This window comes from Lagenorhynchus albirostris, chromosome 20, assembly GCF_949774975.1.
Source record: "Lagenorhynchus albirostris chromosome 20, mLagAlb1.1, whole genome shotgun sequence".
Lineage (NCBI taxonomy): Eukaryota > Metazoa > Chordata > Mammalia > Artiodactyla > Delphinidae > Lagenorhynchus > Lagenorhynchus albirostris.
Window position 1 is genome coordinate 14,701,872 of NC_083114.1, and position 21,528 is coordinate 14,723,399.

Genomic DNA, 21,528 nt, shown 5'->3' on the forward strand with positions numbered 1-21,528 from the left:
TTTGTAAGGACTTACTCTTATCTCCTGCTTTTGGAACAAGATGGTGTAGATGTACTTATTGTCCATTTTCTCTGGGCATTCTTTGAAGACTCATTTGATTGTGTGATGATAGTATTGTCATAAGGATACAGAATTTTATTACACGAATCTGCCTCTATCCTTCACCTGCCTCACTGCCCCGAGCTCCTCTAAGGATTTATTCAGCGTGCATTAGGGTGAGGGGAAGGATGCCTAATGTCTCAAATGGTGTAGCGTTTAGTAGCCTGGTCTCCTGCCCACGAGAACTCTTAGACAAGGCAGATGCTGACTTTCTCAGGAAGTACTTACTTACATTTCTTGCAGCAAGAAATGGTACTGGTTGGCCCTTCAGCTGACCAAGCTTTGGCTGCTAGAACTTAGTGGCAGTAATGTAGGTGATGGTAGGGGCCAGGGACTTTGGAATGGCACGGGCTACAGCGTTTATCTGTGTTCTTCTTCCCTGAATCTCCTGTTGAGAAAGGAACACTGGATCGTGAGGGGATGAGAGCCCTTGCGCGCTTTCCCGGGCATTTTCTGGTGAGGGTAAACGTGCGGTGCCACATCAGCATGAGCTGTCTTTGACTGCTGTCGCAGGAGCAGAATTGGGCATAGATGAGCTCCCCGAAGCAGTTGTGTTTTCAAGTTAAATAACGTCCTCTGTCACACCATTTAGCTTATAAAATTAGACTTAACCGTCATGATGCCTTTAAATTATTTAAATCAGTCTTGCTTTTAGAGCAGCAGTTCTCAGAGTGTGGTCTGAGGACCCCTGCCGGGTCCCTGGGACCCTTTTAGGGCATCTACAAGGTCTTCCTTCTCCAACAACGTATCTGTGTGAGGCCGGATTTGCTTCATCTACTTCATCCAAAACAACAGATTGCACACAGAAGCAGGTACAAGAATTTAGCTATCTTTTGAATTGTAAAGTAATGCCACTTTCCTAACTAAAATTTATTTTGTTTTGAAAGATACAATTGTTTTTCCTAAAAATATATTATTAATATTCACGTTTTTTAATTCTTATTTTTAAATGCACCAATATTTTTAACTTTCTGTTTTAATTTTTACTACGGTAAATATCAGTAAGTATAACCCACATAAACACCTTTTTAGGGTCCTCAGTAGTTTTAAGTGTACAGTCTTGATCCTGGGGCCAGGAAGTTTGAGAACCAACATACTAGAAGATCACCTTAGGAGAAATACTACCTCCTCTCCCTTCCTCTTGGTCCTGTGTAGTGGGAAATGCTATAGCATAGACCTAGATTTGCACGGACACTTTCAGAGAAAAATTGCTCAAGTGTCTAGTATACAGCAGGTGCCAGATATGATAAGATGATGATGATGATGATGAAGAGGAAGATTGCTAGTTCCTGTGAGTCCTTGGGTGTGTAGGTGCATGCAGTGCCCCTGTGTAGGTACACAGTTTTGTCCTCTGTGCTCTTTCCCTGGCCCATCCTTGTTTTAAATACACACTCTTTCATCTCTTGCTTTAATTTTGCTCTTTGTATTAGCAGTGGCTCAGGTGAAGCATTTCCCCCCCGTTTCAGTTTGTTGGATGTGTGATCCTGAAGAGGAATTTGTGTTGTCCTAGCGGAGCCTGAGATGCAGTCTCCCTGAGGGGAAGAGGCAGGTGTCTAGGATAGGTACCTGATGACACCACACTTTTTCTCAGCTAAGCTCTCAGCCTGGGGTGTTAGTACAGCTGAGCCCCTCTCCAGTCCTGCCACTGGAGAGATCCACAAATCCCAGGGCCTTTGTGAGGAATGTAGGTCGAGCAACTGTCGCGTCGTCCGTTCTGCCTGATCCTCACCACAGATTTCCTCCTAAGAAAGCAGCGACTCCCCCAGTACCATCTGCAAATAAGTGGCTACCTGGGAATGATGATCAGGCCCCATCAGGATCCCCCTAATGGCTTAGCTGGTTGTTGTAGGAATTTATGGTAGAGAGGAAGGAGAGACAGCAGCCACGGATGCTGAGAAGGTGGGTAGGGTAAGAATCGAACTGGTATGCTTGCCCTTCTCACCCTAGAGATTAACCCCCTATGTATGTGTGGCTGTATGAACAAGAAACATTTCCACCTACCTTTAGGGTCATTGACCCACCTTCAGCAAGGCAGCCTGGGCAGTGGAATAGCAAGATCTGGTAGCAGCTTTAGGTCCAAGGCCCAGCCCTGAACTTCTGAACCCATGTGACCTGGGTACATCACTTAGTTACTCTGAGCCCCAGTTTTCTAATTGGTAAAAATATAGCCATCCTGTCCTGTCTGCTTCACAGCGTTGCTAATAAGACTTAATCAGATTAAGTGAGATTATAGATGGGAAAGCTGAAAAACATGTACAAATGTTAGTTTTGTAAAAGACTTTCTTGTAGCGCCAGTAAGGCTTCTGCTTTTTGCCCCCCGCCCTCTGCACTCATGAGGCTTCTGTTCTTTTCTCCAGGTTACCTGTGCATGACAGATGAGTGGTTCTCTGAATATGTCTACGAAGTGGTGGTGGACAGGAAGCATGTCCCTGAAGAGGTGCTAGCTGTACTAGAGCAGGAACCCATTGTCCTGCCAGCCTGGGACCCCATGGGGGCTTTGGCCGAGTGATACTGCCTCCAGCTTTTCCTCCTCCCGTGGGACCTGAAGTAGCTGCAAAGGACAGATCCAGGGACTGAAGCCAGAGTTACACAGGTGACTGTGTGTTCCCACGGGACACAGTCAGACTCTTGGATTTCTCCTCCAGGAACCTCTTTGGGAAAGTGTGCTTTATAGTGAAACAAAATATTCTCTAAAGAAAAAAAGGGAAAGATCAGGTCGTACTATATCTACTCTCCTCATCTCCAACAGCTCAGGATCTCTTAGCATTTTAATCAGATGTAATTGTTTGTCTTAACTCTGTCACACCAGTTCGGTTCAGTGTCTGTTTTACAAGGCAGGAGAGGATGAGCAATTGAGGTGTGTGGAGAGAAAACGGACTTACTGCTCCTTGTTCCTAGAGTAGAGTGGGGGGAGGGTGCCCTAATATTTGAGCTCTCAAAACTGCATGCTGCCTGACAGTAACACTGACCCTCCTAGGTGGCAGTCACTGAATTCGGATTTTCAAGGTAATTTCATGTGCCTCTAATAGCCCAGGATTGGGAGGTTGATCAAAACGGACATGATTCCTTCCTGTTGTTCTGAACTGTGGGGGAGCACAGCTCTACTTGAGTCGTGGTTAAGTAGACGGTTGGAGAAAGTAGGTGAGAGAACAACCACAAGCTTATCATGATCTGAATTATAACCATTAGAGGGAGCTCTCGCCAAGTGGTTTAACTTCTGCCTCTGGGTTTGGGAGTTGGGTGGGCATGAAAAGGGGATATCCATTCTTTCTGACAACTAGATGGTGCTGAGAAGCTTTTGAATAAAACACTTTGCTAAATGAGAGTATGTTGGCTTATTTGCTCTAAGAAGTGTGTGTTTGTTTAGCTACAAAGGAAAGCAACCAGGTGACTTGTGTTCTTGACAGTGAAAAAACAGCAAGATGGTTCAGGGCTGCCCTGCTTTAGCTTCTCTGTGGGATGTGTGATCCTTCCCAGCCTGTGCTGATCTTCACTGGCTTCTGCAGAGGGCTTCCAGGCACCATAGTTAGGAGGGCTTGTGCCCCTGCCACTTAACCGTTCTTTCACCAAGATCCAGGGTCTCTACAAGGGTGGGAAGTAAGGCTCTGTTAGGTCCAGCCTTAGAATGGGCTGAAGAGTATGTATTTTTTTTTTTAAGAGTATGTATTTTACTAAGACTGGGCCTTTCTTTCATTGAAAGCAAATAAATACAGCACCCTAATCAACATTTCCATCAGTGCCTGAGTCCCTACCTTTCGGGCTCTCCAAGAACTTTCTCAGTTCTAGCATGGAATATTGTTTGTCATAGCACTTTCCAAGATAACATTAGTTAAAGGCTCGAGCATTAATCAGTGTTTACAATATTCTAATAATCCTGTTCCAAGCAGGATAAATCCATTTCTAGACATATCATGATGAAACCCCAGAACAGGTCTTAAAAGCATCCAGGAAGAAAATACAGATTGCCTGCAAAGACAAGACAGATTGACAGCTAACTTCTCATCAGCAACTATATATGACAGCAGGCAGTGAAATGTACCTTCAAAGTACAATTAGAAATTAACCATGAACCTAGAATTTTATACTGAGTGAAGCTGTCTTTCAAGAACAAGTGTGGGGAGGGGGGAAACAAGGGTGAAATAAGACATTTTCAGTCAAAAACTGTTGCCCAAGCAGAACAATAGTGATCTAATATAGAAGGTCTGAAATTCAACAAAAGAATGTAGAACCAAAGTGATAAACACGTGCACCATCTAAACAAGAAGTGACTGTGGGTAGTCTTACAGGGTTCAAAAAAAGATAAAACCAAAATACATGAAAATAGATAATGAGGGAGATGATTGGAATAAAATAAACATACTCTGAAGTCCTCGCGTCACTGAGGAAGACGATAAGTATATTGATTAACTTTAAAATAAAACAAGATGGGGGGAAGAAAAGAAAACACAGGACAAATACCATGTCCAAATAAGATAGAAATCTAAATGTGTCAATAATTACAATGTCTATAAATGGGTTAAATGTTTCAGAAAAAAGACAAGTTGTCAAATGGGATTTTTAAAAGAAATTCAGCCATAAGTTGATTACAAGAGACATCAGTACCTAGGATAAAAGAGGATAGAAGAGATATATCAGGCAGGTACTAACCGAAATAAATTTGGTATAGCTATCTTAATGACCAGTAAAATTATGGCCACTCAGACTAATTCTGGGATATGTTTTTCACAGCCTCCCTGGAATTGTACAGCACAGTGGCTCTGGAAATAGGCTTTAAAACAAAAAGCATTACTAAGGATAGAATCAGTACATAATTATATGCCCACTTGATTCTCCAGAAAAATTGAAGGATTCTAAATTAGTATTCACCTAATAACCTCAAAATATATAAAACAAAAACTGATGGCTACATGGAAAAACAAATAACCCAGTATCATAATGGAAGATTTTAACACTTCTCAATTATTGATCAAGCAACCAAAAAAATCAGGTGAAGATTTAAGCATTTAATAAGTTTGATATAATAGACATCTAGTATCCTACCACATCTAACAACTGCTAATTCTTTTTTTTTTTGCGGTATGTGGGCCTCTCACTGTTGTGGCCTCTCCCGTTGCGGAGCACAGGCTCCAGACGCGCAGGCTCAGCGGCCATGGCTCACGGGCCCAGCCGCTCCGCGGCACGTGGGATCTTCCCAGACCGGGGCACGAACCCGTGTCCCCTGCATCGGCAGGCGGACTCTCAACCACTGCGCCACCAGGGAAGCCCTTCTTCTTTTTTTTTGGGGCTAATTCTTTTTTTTAAAAATTTTTTTGGCCATGCCACATGGCATGTGGGATCTCTCATTCACCCCCGACCAGGGATTGAACCCATGCCCCCCTGCAGTGGAAGCACAGAGTCTTAACCACTGGACCACGAGAGAAGTCCTTACTAATTCTGTTTTGAGCACATATGGAACTTCTGCAAAAATTGAGCAGATGCTGGGCAATAGAGTCAATCTCAACAAATTTCAATGGATTGTTACCATGCAGACCACACTCAAACCACAAGGCAATCAAGTTAGAAACCAAAAATTAAAAGATAACTAATAAAGCTATAAAAACTAAAGAAAAATGATAACTAATAACTAATTAAAAGGAAATTTAACCTGAACAATAATAAAAATACATATCAAAATGAGATACAGATAAAATAGTACTTAGATTTTATACAGTTAAAAGTTTATTAGAATGTAAGAAAGGCTAAAAATTGAGTTTAGCATCTATTGCAAGAAATTAGAAGTACAAAAAAACCTGAAGAAAGTAGAAGGGAATAGGAAAGATATGTGCAGAAATTAAACATAGGATCAACATTGCCATAAGTGGTTCTTTTTATTTTTTGGCTTTCTTTTTTCCATTTTATTTTTTTATTGAAGTATAGTTGATTTACAATGTTGTGCTGATTTCTGCCGTACAGCAGAATGACTCAGTTATATGTATATATACATTCTTTTTTTATATTCTTTTCCATTATGGTTTATCGCAGGAGATTGGATATAGTTCCCTATGCTATACAGTAGGACCTTGCTGTTTGTCCATTCTACATGTAATAGTTTGCATCTACTAACCCCAAACTCCCAGTCCATCCTTCCCTCTCTCCCCTCCCACTTGGCAACCACAAGTCTGTTCTCTATGTGAATCTGTTTTTGTTTTGTAGATAGGTTCATTTGTGCCATATTTTAGATTCCACATATAAGTGATATCATATGGTATTTGTCTTTCTCTTTCTGACTTATTTCACTTAGTATGATAATCTCTAGGTGCATCCATGTTGCTACAAATGGCATTATTTCATTATTTTTTATGGCTGAGTACTATTCCATTGTATATATCTACCACATCTTTTTTATTCATTCATCTGTTGTACATTTAGGTTGTTTCCATGTCTTGGCTATTGTGAATAGTGCTGCTATGAACACAGGGGTGCATGTATCTTTTTGAATATAGTTTTGTCCGGGTATATGCCCAGGAGTGGGATTGCTGGATCATATGGTAGTTCTAGTTGCAGTTTTCTGAGGAACCTCCATACTGTTTTCCATAGTGGCTGCACCAACTTACATTCCCACCAACAGTGTAGGAGGGTTCCCTTTTCTCCACACCCTCTCCAGTATTCGTTATTTGTAGACTTTTTAATGATGGCCATTCTGACCGGTGTGAAGTGGTACCTCATTGTAGTTTTGATTTGCATTTCTCTAATAATTAGTGATGTTGAGCACCTTTTCATATGCTTCTTGGCCATCTGTATGTCTTCTTCAGAGAAATGTCTATTTAGGTCTTCTGCCCATTTTTCAACTGGGTGGTTTTGTTGTTGTTGTTGAGTTGTATGAGCTATTTATATATTTCAGAGATTAAGCCCTTGTCGGTTGCATCATTTGCAAATGTTTTTTCCCATTCTGTGGGCTGTCTTTTCATTTTGTTTATGGTTTCTTTGCTGTGCAAAAGCTTGTAAGCTTGATTAGGTCCCATTTGTTTATTTTTGTTTTTATTTCTGTTGCCTTGGGAGACTGACTTAAAACATTGGTACGATTTATGTCACAGAATGTTTTGCCTATGCTCTCTTCTAGGAGTTTTATGGTGTCATGTCTTATGGTTAAGTCCTTAAGCCATTTTGAGTTCATTTTTGTGCATCATGTGAGGGTATGTTCTAACTTCATTGATTTACATGCAGCTATCCAACTTTCCCAGCACCACTTGCTGAAGAGACTGTCTTTTTCCCATTTTATATTAGAAGTAGTTTTCTAAAAAAAAAAAAGGAAGGAAATTAACATATTTGGCAAGACTGATCCCAGAAAAGTACATACACAGACATTAAAGAAATTGAAAGGAGGATACTATTATACTGCAGATATTTGAAAAATAAAAGATACCCTTAATGTTGTCAAAAGTGACAGTAAAGGGATTTTTTTGGAAGACATAAATCCCCAAACCCCGGGAAGAAGGGAAAGAAGAAATAAACTGAAAAGCAGATTGAGACATTGAAAGGTTTAGCAGAACTGAAAAAGTTGAATCCTGAGCCAGTGGTGGAGATAGCTAGTGATAAGCAAACCAATTTATAATTGCATAATCCCCCCAAATCTCAGAGATGGTAGCACCAGAGAGCATTACTCTGGGAATTGGGAGTAAAAAGAGGGTTACTGAATGTCTGTTAGATTCCCTCCCTGCTTTGGGTAGCTAGGTGACTGCCCCTCCCCATCTCAGCAGCAGCCAATTGAAGATTTATTCTCCATAGAGAAAAATAGTTTATGGCCTAGAGGTCAGAAACTGAGTTGAGGATGAAAGTACCTTAAGGGGTTCTGTGCCCTCAGTCATACTAGGCTCCCAGAACTCTAGTGCGCAGGAGATTGGAAATGTTCTCTGGGGAATCTTGATTAGATTAAGAGGAAAGATGTAAAGAACTATTTTATGGCATAAAGAATTATTTTATGAGGCTGCCATAGCCTGACAAAGATAGTAAAAGAAAAAAATACATGCAAATCTCCCCCATAAACAGATGCAAAATTCCTAATCAAATATTACTAACCAAATCCAACAATATATAAAAAAGATAATCTTCATAACCAAATATTTAATAAAATCTATTTTCCAAATAAAACTAGGATCCTGTGTAGAGAAACAAAGAATGGCGGGTATGTCTTCTCTGCTGAAGATTAAAGGAAATGGGCCAGAGTTTTAGCCAGACATCTGAATTGGAAGAACTTGCTAACCTTTGGGTAAGCTCGGAAAGGAGAAGGTAGGAATTGTCTTCCCCTGTAACTCTTTGAATGACACTCTCACCTCTGGAAGTTCCTTGCCAGCCCCAGGATTCCTCTTGAGACATGTAGAGTCATGCTGACCCTACACATCCAAGAAGCCGGGACCTGATGATGAGACATTCCTCCAGGATGTGGTTGTGGATCCATCTATGTGCTCTGGCTTGTCGTCAAAGAGTAGCTGAATTCTTATTTGCTGTTGGCAGTGCCAGGGCACTTGCGCTTTAATTCCCATTTCTCCGGCCGTGTGGCATGGGTGAGCCTTGTTGCTGACTATGCCATAGTCATTGGTTAAGTTGGATTTTTCCTTTTAAGTGATATCAGATTAGCATTCCCATAGTTAGGACAACTTGTTCAGAACCAGTCTTGCTTCTTAGGAAGATGACTATTCTTCCTCGGGGCCTGTGACACAATTTGATTGAGAACTAGGAATCAGTTGTCCAGAGTTGTTTTGTTTTGCTTTGTTTTCCTTTTCAAAATCCAAGCCCTTTACACATTACCACAAAGGGAAAGGAAGAGAGGGAGGGAATGTCTGATTCATAGAAGCTGCAGTTACTTGGGAACAGGATTGTGTGAAGATGGGAAGCCCTTCTGCACTCGTCTTTCTTGGTACGGTTTGAATGCTCCCTGCTCTCTCTCTCTTGCTTACTCCTGTAGAAAAACTCTAGTAGCTCCTCTTGAAGTGGATGGAATGGGCTCTGGAATCATCTCTCAGGCTATCCTAAGACAGTTTTTTGTTTTATTTTTTAAAATTATCTGCTTTGCAGAAGAATGGAGCATCTGAGGCAGGATGGGTACATGGTGGAAAGTACCAGAGTGTGCTCTCACCTGCGAGGGCCTTTATAGGTTATCTCGTCCACACTGCCCCAAGATGGATAAGGAACCCTTTAAGTTCTCCTGGGACACATTCAGTGACAGGAGCGCACAGCCTCCTCCCTTGTGGCCCTGACCCGCCTCTCGGGACTCAGCTGCCTCCCTTCTCTTCTGTTCCAACCAACCGCCCTCCGCCTTGTTGAAATTCTTGTTTATTTGTATGTTTACTTCTGTTTTCCCCAAAGTCAATACTCCCTGTCAGCTCCCCAAGGGCGGGGGCTTTGTCTTGCTTGCCACTGCATTCACAAGCCTGGTTCACCGTAAATACGGTTGGCTGCCTGATTGAAAATGCCCTAAATTCTGACAGCTATACTCAATTAAAAGTTTCTACATAGGGACTTCCCTGGTGGTGCAGTGGTTAAAAATCCGCCTGCCAATGCAGGGGACACAGGTTTGAGCCCTGGTCCGCGAAGATCCCACATGCCACGGAGCAATTAAGCCCGTGCGCCACAACTACTGAGCCTGTGCTCTAGAGCCCGCGAGCCACAACTACTGAGACCGTGTGCCACAACTACTGAAGCCCGCGTGCCTAGAGCTCGTGCTCCGCGACAAGAGAAGCCACTGCAATGAGAAGCCTGCACACCGCAACGAAGAGTAGCCCCCGCTCGCCACAACTAGAGAAAAGCCCTCACGCAGCAATGAAGACCCAACGCAGCCAAAGGAAAAAAAAAGTTTATACATAGATCCGAAGTGGGCTTCCCAATAACTTGCTGAGTAGGGACAATTAGAATGAGAACAAAGCCCCCGGGGGTCTTCATATTTCAGTGCTTAACAGAAAGGTCTAGCTTTCCTGGTGACGGGCATAAGGGGAGTAGAAGAGAGGGGGAAACCCTCAAAAGTTTACTCCACTTTTTTCACTGCTTGCACCTTTCTTTCTTCAAATCAGCCCAGCAGAGTGAGTATCCCAGCGACTTTGGACTCAGGCAGACGGCTCGGCTGATCTGCCTGGAGCCATGTAAGCAGGGACAAGTCACCAAACCTCTCTGAGCCTTGGTCTCCACACCGTCTTTATTGAAAAGCATTTTGAAATGTATTAAATAGGAAAAGCCACAGCTCGAAAAGAACTATATCTTAAATAACACTTACAGCAAAATATAGCCAAAGGGTTGAAAAGACTGCATATTACCCATATGTGGTAGGAACAGAACAAAAGAGGCTGCAGATAATGTGCCTGGGAGATAGAGGCTCAGTAAGTGGGAGCCGTTGGGAATAACCAGTTCTCACAGAGCTTCTCCAGTGTGTCCATTGTGTGAGGCCCTCTGGGGCTTAAAGCAATTCCCTGCTCTCCAGAAACGTGCCGTGTAGTTGGGAAAATAAGATGTATATACACGAGCCGGTTGCAAAAGCAGATGACTTGTCTGAAGTTTTCCAGTAAATATCATAATTGTTAGGAAAGAGCTTGAAGTTGGAGAAGGAAAAGAAAAGCTGACCGGTTTTAAACTAACTTCTGACCACAGTGACCACAGACATCAAGGATGAGGGTGATCAGTTTTCCAAGAAGAGACTAAGGGAAAATCTCCCTATATGCAGAGGCCCAAGTTATCTTGAAGTTCCTGGAGGAGAAGAAGAGCTAAAGAGAGGGTGAGTGTAATCTTGAGCAGGCCAAGAAAGCTGGGAGTGGGACGGAGGGGAGAGGCATGACTTCGGGGGCTGGAAGCAGAGGACTTGGTTCTAAAAACAGTCCTGTCCCTCTTGATCGGATCCTGAGCAAAGCCCTGGATGTCACCTCTTGGCTCACAGCATCCTGGTTAGAAAATTAGAGAAAATATTTGCCTCCTTCCTGAGGGGACAAAAGAAAATGACAGTGGTCCTGAGTAATTTGGCCCCGTTTGGGAAGGAAACATGTCTGCGCTGCGTGAAGTGGAGCTGAGAATCTTCCAGGCTTTTCCCCTGCTTTGCCACAAGCTCGGGGCCCTTAGAACATCTTCCTGTGTTCTTTCTTTCCCCTCTCTTTTTTTTCTTTCTTCCTTCCTTTTTTTTAAAACAAAAACTTTTATAAATGTTTTAAAATGTTGCCTTTCTGAAAAGGTTTTATAAAAATATTACCTACACATGGCAAATATTTAAGTAATACAGAAGGGAATACAGTGAAAAAGCAGGGTTCCCTTCTACTTTTAATGTCCCTTCCCTCCAAGGCACTTACGATTCCCAGTTTCTTCTACATACTTAAAAGCGATTTCAATACGGAGAGAAAACTGCCTCACTCCTTTCACTGCTGGCTGTTTCTCCGTTGTCAGATATGCCACGGTTTACTCACCAGTGCCAAGGGCACTGGTTCTTAGGACACTTTAAGTCTGCTAAGAGTGAAAGGCATTTTCCTAGTCATTCATTGCCAGTTCTCATTTATGGGGCCTGCTGTATGCAGACACAGTGCTGGGTGTTGAGACGTGGAGAGAGGCAGAGCCCCTTCCCTTGGGAACTCAGAGCCTAGCGGAGGAGGTGGGCATTTAGGAGACATCTGAGGGCTCTCACAGGTCTGTGCGTGCACAGGGCTGGCGTCCTGCCCTGGTACTCTGTGCTGCTCCCGGCTGCGACTTCTCAGCCAAGGTGGAAAGTAAAAACAGCTGCCTTCCAGAATGTGGCCCTGGCTAAGGTGTTCAGAGTCAGGGGAGGGAATCCTGTAGCAAGGAAGTAAAAACCAAAAACCTTGGTTCAAAAATATCATAGAAAGAGCACGGGGAAGTCACAATACCTGTAAAATCTGGGGGAACAGGGTTTGTTTAGCAAAGGCAGTAGGCTCATAAGAAATGGGAGAGAGGGGGCCAGGAAGAGGTGACCAAAGACACAAGTCATCTACTTCCAGATGTTCTCTGCCTTCCTCGGGGCATTCCTCTCCCACACCCCCTGCATGTCAAGTTCCTGGCACTCCTGAAAGGGCTTTTCGTCTCCTCCCCTTGGCCTTGCTTCATGGATCAGACACAGCCTCCCATGGGGGGCTCCTACGTAGATCTCTGTGGGCATGAGCCCAGGGTTCACAGTGGCAGCGAATCCTGCCCTGGAGGTGCTGTACCCCTCGCATGGTTGACCGTGGACCCCATCACCAAAACTATGCCACGCCCCAGGAGAAACAAGGGGGTCCTGTGAGACACTCTAAAGACTGGAGTACTGAGAAAGAGCCCACAAGAAGGGGTGGGTGGGCCTTGTCTTCCATTATTGTGATTTACACCGTGTGTCCCAGCCTGGCTCCACAGGGGAACAGTTGCTGGGCCTTGAGACGCGCAGGAAGTGGGTCTCCTTGGTGGCGGTGTCTGCGTGTGGTGAGGGAGAAAGAGCTGGGGAGAGGTTGGAAATACTTAGACGTGCTCTTTACCTCTCAAAGCGAGACTGCTTATTCTGCAGCCTCATAGCAGGCTGGAGGCCCTGCTATTTCTGATCTAGAGCTAGTGGAGCAAAGAGAAAGTCCTGCTGAACCATGATCGCCCAGGTTCACGGCATCATTGACAGATGCACTGTTTTCCCAGACACCAGCCGCCGAGCCCCACAGGTTCTCCTTCGGTGTCTGACTCCCGTCTCTTCCCTGTGTGTGCTGGTGCCTGCCTGCCTCACACCTGCTTCACAACTGCACTCACGGTCTAAGGAACCCGTCTGCTTCCTCTAGCCCATGTCAGTCCTCCCTGGGAACACTGCTTTCGTCAATGCCTCTCCCGCTCAGGGCTCCCAAATGCCTTCCAAGCTCAGCACAGCCCTTCTCCCTGACCCCCAAGGGCAGAGGGTGTGTCCTCGGGACTGGCGTGGAGCTGGTGCTCAGTCGGGAAGGAGCTTTGATGGAGGCGGACAGCTGGGAAGGGTACAGGGCTGCCCTCTCTTGGGCAGTGGATAATGTCTGTCCACTCACCCCGATCGGGAGGCGAGGAAGGGCGGTCGAGTGGAGGCCCCCCCGCCCTCCGGCAGTGGGACCAGGTGCCGGAACTAAGGAGCTCCACCAGGGAGGGAGTCCAGATGCTGGAGAAAGACAGGGCAGACCTGGCAACGAGCATGGGAAGCAAGACAGGGAAGACTTCGCTTTAGGGAGGAGAGAGGATGGATTTGTTGAGGGGAAGGGGGGCAGCTGAGGCCAACTGGTCTCTGTGGGATGACACCCACAGGGACAAGAAGAAGCGACAGCACATGTGTAGAGAGAGAATGGACCGTCTGCAATAGTTCTGTGTGGACTGTGCCATGGAGGCGGTGAGGAATAAGGGAAAGGTCCAGTCTGGGTAATCCCAATGTCTTTCTGATACCACCCCTCAGCCAGGGAGCGTGTGGGGAGAAGACTGGCCTGGGGTGGTCCAAGGCCGAGGAGGGAGGGAGGGTGGGGTCTCCCTGGGCGGAGAGGGCCCTGGTGTTACTGCACACACCAGCCCCTTCCCTCCCTGCGGCTAGGAGGTGCCCACCATCCTTGTGATCCCTATTTTACACACAAAGGAGCTGAAGGCCGCAGTGGCTGAGATGAAGGGATTCACCTTGTGTGGGAACAAACCCCCACGGACAGCACAGGGGCAGAGCTGGAATTTAACCCAGGTCTTCGGGAGTCCCACTCTCTAGGCCAGCACCGCCGCCGCCCCCTCCCCCGCAAAAACAGCAGTTCTGAGAGGGGCCGGGGTGGCTGGGCAGGAATGGGTAATAGGTCCCCGAAAGGAGGCCAGGAGGTTCAACAAGTTCATGAGACTCTGGAATGGTGTTAAAAAGTCATGTTGAGGGGGCTTCCCTGGCGGTCCAGTGGTTAAGACTTCGCCTTCCACTGCAGGGGGTGTGGGTTCGATCCCTGGCCAGGGAGCTAAGATCCCACATGCTGCGTCGCCAAAAAACCAAAACATAAAACAGAAGCAATATTGTAACAAGTTCAATAAAGACTTTAAAAATGGTCCACATCAAAAAAAAAAATCTTAGAAAAAGAAGTCACGTTGACCCAACGTGGAGGACAGACTGGGTGGAGAGACAAGAGCCTTAGCCAAGGGCTGGAGTCACCCACTGCCCCCAGTCCCCTCCTCAGAACCACACCTTACACTTGCGTAGTCCCTGTTCACACAGTGCTCACACATTGTGTTCATCTGAAGGGAGGCGCTGCCTAATGTGGACCCTGTCATCCCGGGATTTGGCCACGGGGTGAAATGCCCAAGATTGCCCGGGGAATCGCCAGCCAGCTCACCAGAGCAGCCCGGTGCTCTATGAAGCCCGTCCCGCTTTCCTTGCAATCGCCACCCTGACGTCTAGGTGGCGCCAACACCTCACACTGATTTCTCCCAGGTTGGGGCACCGCCCACGCCCGGGAACGGAGTTGTTCCAACTCAGTCCCTGCAGACTCCAGCTCAACTCAGCTGGCTGCCAGCTCAGCTTTCTGGGTTCCGTTCCGTCCAAGTACAGGGGCTGCAAACTTGCAATTGTTGTTTCTGTTCTGCCTTCTACTTGGCTGGGACCCTGGCCTCCTCTAGGGAAAAGTAGGTGGGTCAGCCCTCACCCTCCCATCTCAGCTTCAGGGACATCACAGAGCAAGTACTGCCGCTGGTCTTTTCAAATGTAAAAAATAATTTTACTGAAAATATAATGACATTAAGTTCACTTTTAAACTTAATTTTTAAAAAAATTATCGAAGCAATGTATTCACATGGTTCAACACAATAGGCTCCATTGACCCTCTTCAGATAATTAAAATATTGTTAACAATTCAGCCACTCGCCCAACACCACCGGCATATACTACGTTTTCCAGATCACCACCCACTGTTCTGATATTGCTTTTAACTGTAGCTGGTTAACAAAATGGGAAAGAATTCTTCATTCATTCATTCCTTCTGCAAGTATTTACTGTGAGCCATTAGGCTAGGCTTTATTGGAGGCACCGGGGAGGGCGAGGAATTAAACAAGGTCCCTTCTGGCTGCGCTCACCTCCCAGCGGTGGAGCCGGACGGAGAGCCAGGGGCTAAGTCCCAGGAAGGAAAATAGGGCAGGATGCGGGGTGAGGGTGATGGGGGGGGTGTCAGTGGTCAAGAGAGATCCTTCTGAGAAAAGTGACATTGAGCCGAAAACTAAATAAAAATTTGGGAGCAATTTGCTGGGGGAGGAACTACACCTGTGGGTTGTGAAGCAGCTCCTCCCCCGCAAGCTTAACGAACACGAGGGTCAGGATTCTTAGCTCCCCTCGGCCTGCTGCCCGCCCCTCACCGCCCCCGGCTCCCTCTCTTCCCAGGGCGCTGCCCCTTCCGGGGAGCGTGTGTGCGAGTGTGCGTGTGTGTGTGTGTCAGTGTGTGTGTTGCGGGGAAGGGGTCCTTCACCTCCCCGGGCCCCGGCTCCCTCTCCACTCCCACCCCCAGCGGCCCCTCCCCGGTGAGCGCGCCCACCCCCCCATCCCCTATCCTTCCCCCTCCCCAGGAGGAACGCAGAGCCGCAGCCGCGGGGAAACGTAAAGTTTCTGCAGCTCAAAAGTGACGCACAAATTCTTTAAGAGCTCTTTGGCGGCGGATATCTAGAGATCAGACCATGTGAGGGGCCGAGAGTACAAATACGGCCGCGCGGGCGTCGGCGTCGGCACAAGCAGCGACGCCCCGGTGCCTCGAGGGCGCGAGGGTCGCCCGCCTCGGAAGCTCCGGACCGGCCTCCGCGGACTCCCGGGAGGTGGGTCCGCTTTCCTCCCGGCTTTTAATGCCCACTTCTCTCCCGAACTTCATCCCGCCCGGCCTCTCCGGGCACCGGCGCGGGGGCTCTGGGCAGGGTGGGCGCGCGCGGAATCGGCAGCGGGGACAAGGGGACGCGGGCAGGCGACCGGCTCGGAGCGCTCCTTCGTCCCCGGCTGCCCGGCTTCGGGTGGCCCAGCCCAGTAGCCCAGGAAAGCCCTTCAGGACGGTCCTGCGGTCGGGAGGAAAAGTTGCTTTACTTTCAACCCATGGCTTCTGTTTGCTCTTCACTGACGGCCATCGCGTGCAGGGGGCTGTGTGCAGGCATCTCTTGGGGGAGAGTCCTGGTGGATGCAAATGCCCAAATATCTAGAGAAATCTCTGAATGACACATAAGTGGGACGAGTCTCCGTGCCCTTGGGTAGTTTTCCCTGGCAGAGCCGATGCATGCTCAGTCATTCAGAATTTATGTGAAACCCAAAACTCCAGCGAGCTGTTTTACATGGTTGAAGTGTGTAACCATCAGTTGCTTGAAAAATGTGTATATTCAAATTTGCTTTTGAAAAGGATCTCTGGAGCTAAAGAACACTAAGAAACATTTCTTTTTGCCCTGGGTCTTCTGCATAATGAATTTCTTTTTCAGTTGGGGTTCTAAAGAATTTCAGAGGTGTGGAATTTCTAAGAGTCAGACATTACGAAGGCTTGTGTGTATGTATTTTTATGATCAATTTTGTCCAGAAAAATGAACCAGGTCAATGGATTATTTATGAGCCTGCTAGCTCTCATCAGAGTAAGAAGAGATCAAATATTTAATGTGTTTTGCCTTCAGTTACATAGGAAAAATGTCTAGTAAACAACGTTGGGATTTGTGTTTAATGAAGTGGAGGGCGCCATGGCACATGGTCGTTTGGGTTTGGGGAGTGGAGGGAAACACACAGCTTTGACTCTGTCCCATTGCTCGCTTTTGTGTGAAGCCACTGGTGCTCAAAGGTTCAGATTTTCCTACCACAGACTCGGGTTGGGGTGGCCGCTTCCAGCGTGGATGAGATGCAGGTTCTTATGGGGTTTGTGCAAGCTGTTTTGGGCACGGGTTTTCCTTTTTTTTCACTGAACCTGAGTAAGAGCAGGTTACTTGCAACTGCTTCACAATTAATCAAAAGTCCCCTCAACGCTCGGGTGATCCATCTAGGACATTTCAGAGTTGTGACACCAGCAGAGATATTCAAACCCATCTCTTTTGTCTCCTTGCTTAAAAATATTTATACTAGGGGTGGGCGGTGGGGACGGAATAACATTGCAGTTTTAATGGAATCAGCAAAACCTCAGAAATTCCTCTTTGGGGAATTCTTAGAGTTGTCTGAGCATTTTGATGAAATTCGGAGAGGCATGTCAAAGAGTCACAAATAGGTGAGGTGACCGTGGAATGGGGTGCTGGCTGGAGGGTGTTGTCTCTTATGGCAGGCTTGCAAAAACATCCTGGATGTGTCCCCCTCCAAAGAGAAATGCAGGTAATTCCAGACATTAAGCCAGTAAACGGCAGTTCTTCTCCTTCCTACTCCTCAAATGGTATAATTCGGGGGAACAAAGGCAGGGTTGCCTGAAGAAGTTTAATTTTAATTTGGCTTTAATGAATCAACAGGATATGGTCATGACTTGACTTTTTAAAGATGCTTGGATGGCCAAAGGGAAAATTATGCAGTCATGTTTCTGTCAGTTTAAGAAGGTACCTCAGACCTTAATTATTCCCCGTCACAGATCAGCTCCTCTGGGTCTTGAGATCCTCAGCTCTAAGCGAGGGGTGGGGGGCCCTGCCTAACAGGATGTCTGCGTCCCCTCCACTCACTCTGTGACTGTGAGCCTAGCCTCTCTGCTTCAAGCAAACACGAGTTGAAGTGATGGTGCAAAATGCCTGGGGGCCAGGACTCTCTACCCAGATGTTTCCATCAGATTAGGGTCCTCTGAGGACCCCCGGCTTTCCCTCTATGGCAGGGGCTTTGCGCACTGACATGCACAAGTTAAGTCCTGCACCTCAACCCTGTCCAGCTGACAGGGGCCTGAGTTCCTAGACTCCTCGAATCCCCTTTGCAAACTGCCCAGGGTGTGGGGCAGGAGAAACGGCCCCCAGATGGTAGAGATTTGGGCTGGGCTGGTTTGCTTTGCAGTCACTGAGCTGTTGCCAGTCGGCTGCACTCCACTGAGGTTGGTGGTGTTCCACAGGACAGGCTTGGGAGTGGAGTCAAAGGTCTGATAAAGCGTCCCATTTCTCTGTTCTCCGGCAAGTGATACTGACTTACCTGCTCCTGTGGGGAATCCCATTTCTGGGTTTAACCGGGCCAAATAGCACCCTAAGGAAAGGGAACTGCCATCTTTCTAGGAGGGAAAGATGGAAAATAGACCCAGGTGGAAAATAGATGAAACTTAGCATTTTAAAGAACCCTGGCATAAATGACTTCCCCTGGTCAGAGGGTGACCTGCTTTTCTAGGGTGGGCATGAGACCCAACATCGGCCAGCACAGCCCCCCATTTCTAGGCAGAGCTCAGCGAACTGACGTGGGTCCACATGCAGGAATGATCTCTGAGTAAAGGCTCTGTGCACGGGGCACTTCCTCCTGCCTGACCTTTGTCAGCTGTCAGCACCTGGGAAGATGAAGGCTCACTTACTGAACGTCAACATTTTTGTAAACCAAGTGTTTTGCCAGCCGGGTGTCTAATGGGGTGACGAAACGAGTGGAGATAAGGCCTGTGCAAGCAAAGGCAGTCCGGCTGCCTTATTTTCCTCTTTCCTTTGGCTCCCCTGGAACCTGGCAGCAGCTCCCTTGCTGCCACCCCAGCCCGGGACCAAGGGCACTTGACAGGGGGTACTGTAAGCCCTAGGCTTTCTAAAAGCCAGGACAGGATAGCTCTCCATTAACCCCCAAAACTCCTGGACTGCAAAGTGAGGGATGAACCCCAGCGACGTGGAGACACGGAGGTGGTGTCCCAGGGCCAGCTCGACTGCCAGGGTCCCCATGCCACTTGCCAGTGCCTGGGGTCTGGCACTGGAAGGTCTCCTGGAATCCTGAGGTCCAGTTCTTCGTGTCATTATTTGAGGTAGAAAGGGAACAGGTAGGATCTGTGACGAGGCCGGTGGCAGATGCAGGAGAGCCACCTGTGTGCCCTGGGCAAATCCAGAGCTGGAGCCTGGTAGGTGGGCTCAGTGAGAGGCAGCCAGTCAGTGGGCCTTTCCCTTCTCGTGTTGTCGTGTGGTCTTTTGGGGCATATTCAAGGAAAAAGAAGATGGTATTTCCTTTGCTATGGAGCTGCTGCACGAAAAGAAGATAAACTGATTTTTTTTTCCCTCTAACTAAGGGATTCCCTAGAATTAGGGAAGGGCAGAGCTGGAAGGGGCCTCTCCGGAGAGCCGGTCAGAGTCCTCCGTGGCTCGTTGAAGTTCGCCCACAGCCCCGAGTTCCAGGCCAGGCCTCGAACTTGAGTCTCCTGCGCATCTGTTTTTTTTCTCTCCACTGGGTGTGTTGTTTTAAACGCTAAATTAGCTGGCTCTCTCCCTTGTTTCAGAGGAGAGGAGCTGGGGCAGGAAGGAAAGGGGAGGGAAGAGACGGAGAGAGAGGAGATATGCTATTCCAGGCAGCAGGGAGGTTTGACTGACTGGAAGTTTCCCAGCTCGTCTGAGGGCTAGAATTATTTTTCTCCCCCCAATTTTTTTGTTTTATGATTTAAAGAAAATTTTTATTGGAGTATAGTTGACTTACAATGTTGTGTTAGTTTCAGGTGTACAGCAAAGTGAATCAGTTATACATACACATATATCCAGTCTTGTTTTTTTAGATTCTTTTCCCATGTAGGCCATTACAGAGTATTGAGTAGAGTTCCCTGTGCTCTACCGTAGGTCCTTATTAGTTATGTCTTTTATATATAGTAGTGTGTATATGTCAATCCCAATCTCCCAATTTATCCCTCCCTCCTTTACCCCCTGGTAATCTTAAGTTTTTTTGTGTTTTTTAACATCTTTATTGGAGTATAATTGCTTCACAATGTTGTATTAGTTTCTGCTGTGTAACAATGTGAATCGCTATATATATACATATAACCCCATATCTCCTCCCTCTTGTGTCTCCCTCCCACCCTCCCTATCCCACCCCTCAACCATACCACCCGGAATGCGCCCGATCCCATCTCCTCCCAGTTTTTAATTTTGAAATATTTCAACTGAAAAGTTGGCGAAGTGGCCCAGTGAACCTTCACCAGTTGTTAACATTTTGCCACATTTGGGCCTGAGCTTTCTCTCTAATTAGACACATATCTAATTTTTACACATGTTAACATATATATAACTTGATACATTATGTATAATATGATATAACTAATGTAATAATTATACTATATATATGTACATGTATATAATTTTGTTGTTGAACCTGTGAGAATTTGCAGATATCCAAATACTTCACCCCTGGATACTTTAGCTCATGTCTCCTAAGAACAAGGACATCCTCCTACATAACCAGAGCCCCATAATTATCACATTTGGAAAACTTAACATTGATAAATTTTTTTTTTTTTTTTTTTTTGCGGTACGCGGGCCTCTCACTGTTGTGGCCTTTCCCGTTGCAGAGCACAGGCTCCGGGCGCACAGGCTCAGCGGCCATGGCTCACGGGCCCAGCCGCTCCGCGGCATGTGGGATCTTCCCGGACCGGGGCACGAACCCGTGTCCCCTGCATCGGCAGGCGGACTCTCAACCACTGCGCCACCAGGGAAGCCCTGATAAAATATTTTATAAAATATACAGCCCATATTCAGATTTCCCTCACTATCTCAGTGATGTCCGTTTTAGCTCAGAGGGTTACTTTTTTTTTTTTTAAATGAATTTATTTATTTTTGGCTGTGTTGGGTCTTCGTTTCTGTGCAAGGACTTTCTCTAGTTGCAGAGAGCAGGGGCCACTCTTTATCGCGGTGCACGGGCCTCTCACTATCGCGGCCTCTCTTGTTGCGGAGCACAGGCTCCAGACGCGCAGGCTCAGCAGCTGTGGCCCACGGGCCTTGTTGCTCCGTGGCATGTGGGATCTTCCCAGACCAGGGCTCGAACCCATGTCGCCTGCATTGGCAGGCAGACTCTCAACCACTGCGCCACCAGGGAAGCCCTCAGAGGGTTACTTTTTGAGACCATCAGATCCTAGGGATGGGAAATTACCTCTTGCCCTCATGTCAGTGCATCTGAGAACTAGATCAATTCTGTGTAATGATGAACTAACTGATTTTTCATGAATGTTCCCGAACCATGTGTGTATGACACATTGTAAAGCACATTTCAGAACTTGACCTAAGAGCATAGGCACCTTTGAGCAACGTTACCCAAGTCACAAACAGCTTGTGGCTGCAGAGGCAGCCCCCATCCCCCGCCCTGCTCTGCTGCTGGACCCCATCTCTCTCCTCATTTAGTTCTCCCCCTCCCTGCCCCACCCAGAGAAATGGGCCCGGTTCCCCCTTCCTTTCCTCTTCACTCACATTGTATCTAATTCCACTTCGAATCCCTTTCTCCTCCCCTTCTCTCTTCTACCAGCTGCCACAGGTAAATCTGCCCTCATTTCATAACACCCTCTCCCTGGGGCTGGTTTTCTCTCTCTCCTGTCTCGGCTTTCTTTGTGGGTCTAATCATGTCTTTCACACAAAAGTAGTCTTAGTAAT

At 46.8% G+C, this 21,528-nt stretch overlaps 1 protein-coding gene across 5 annotated transcripts in view; it reads left to right on the top strand.

The window, feature by feature from the left end:
- BLMH (bleomycin hydrolase) overlaps positions 1–3,422 on the top strand; it is a 44,020-nt gene extending 40,598 nt beyond the window's left edge. For 2 of the 5 annotated variants that reach the window (XR_009537519.1, XM_060133934.1), the window contains exon 13: positions 2,457–2,596. Coding sequence is in view for 2 of the 5 variants with exons in the window: in XM_060133932.1 (XP_059989915.1) it covers positions 2,457–2,608 (152 nt within the window). In the remaining 3 variants the exon portion in view is untranslated. Of the gene's footprint in view, positions 1–2,456 lie in introns of all 5 variants that reach the window. The other 3 variants (XM_060133932.1, XM_060133933.1, XR_009537520.1) reach the window with 2 other exon arrangements.
- Positions 3,423–21,528: the final 18,106 nt, after the last annotated feature.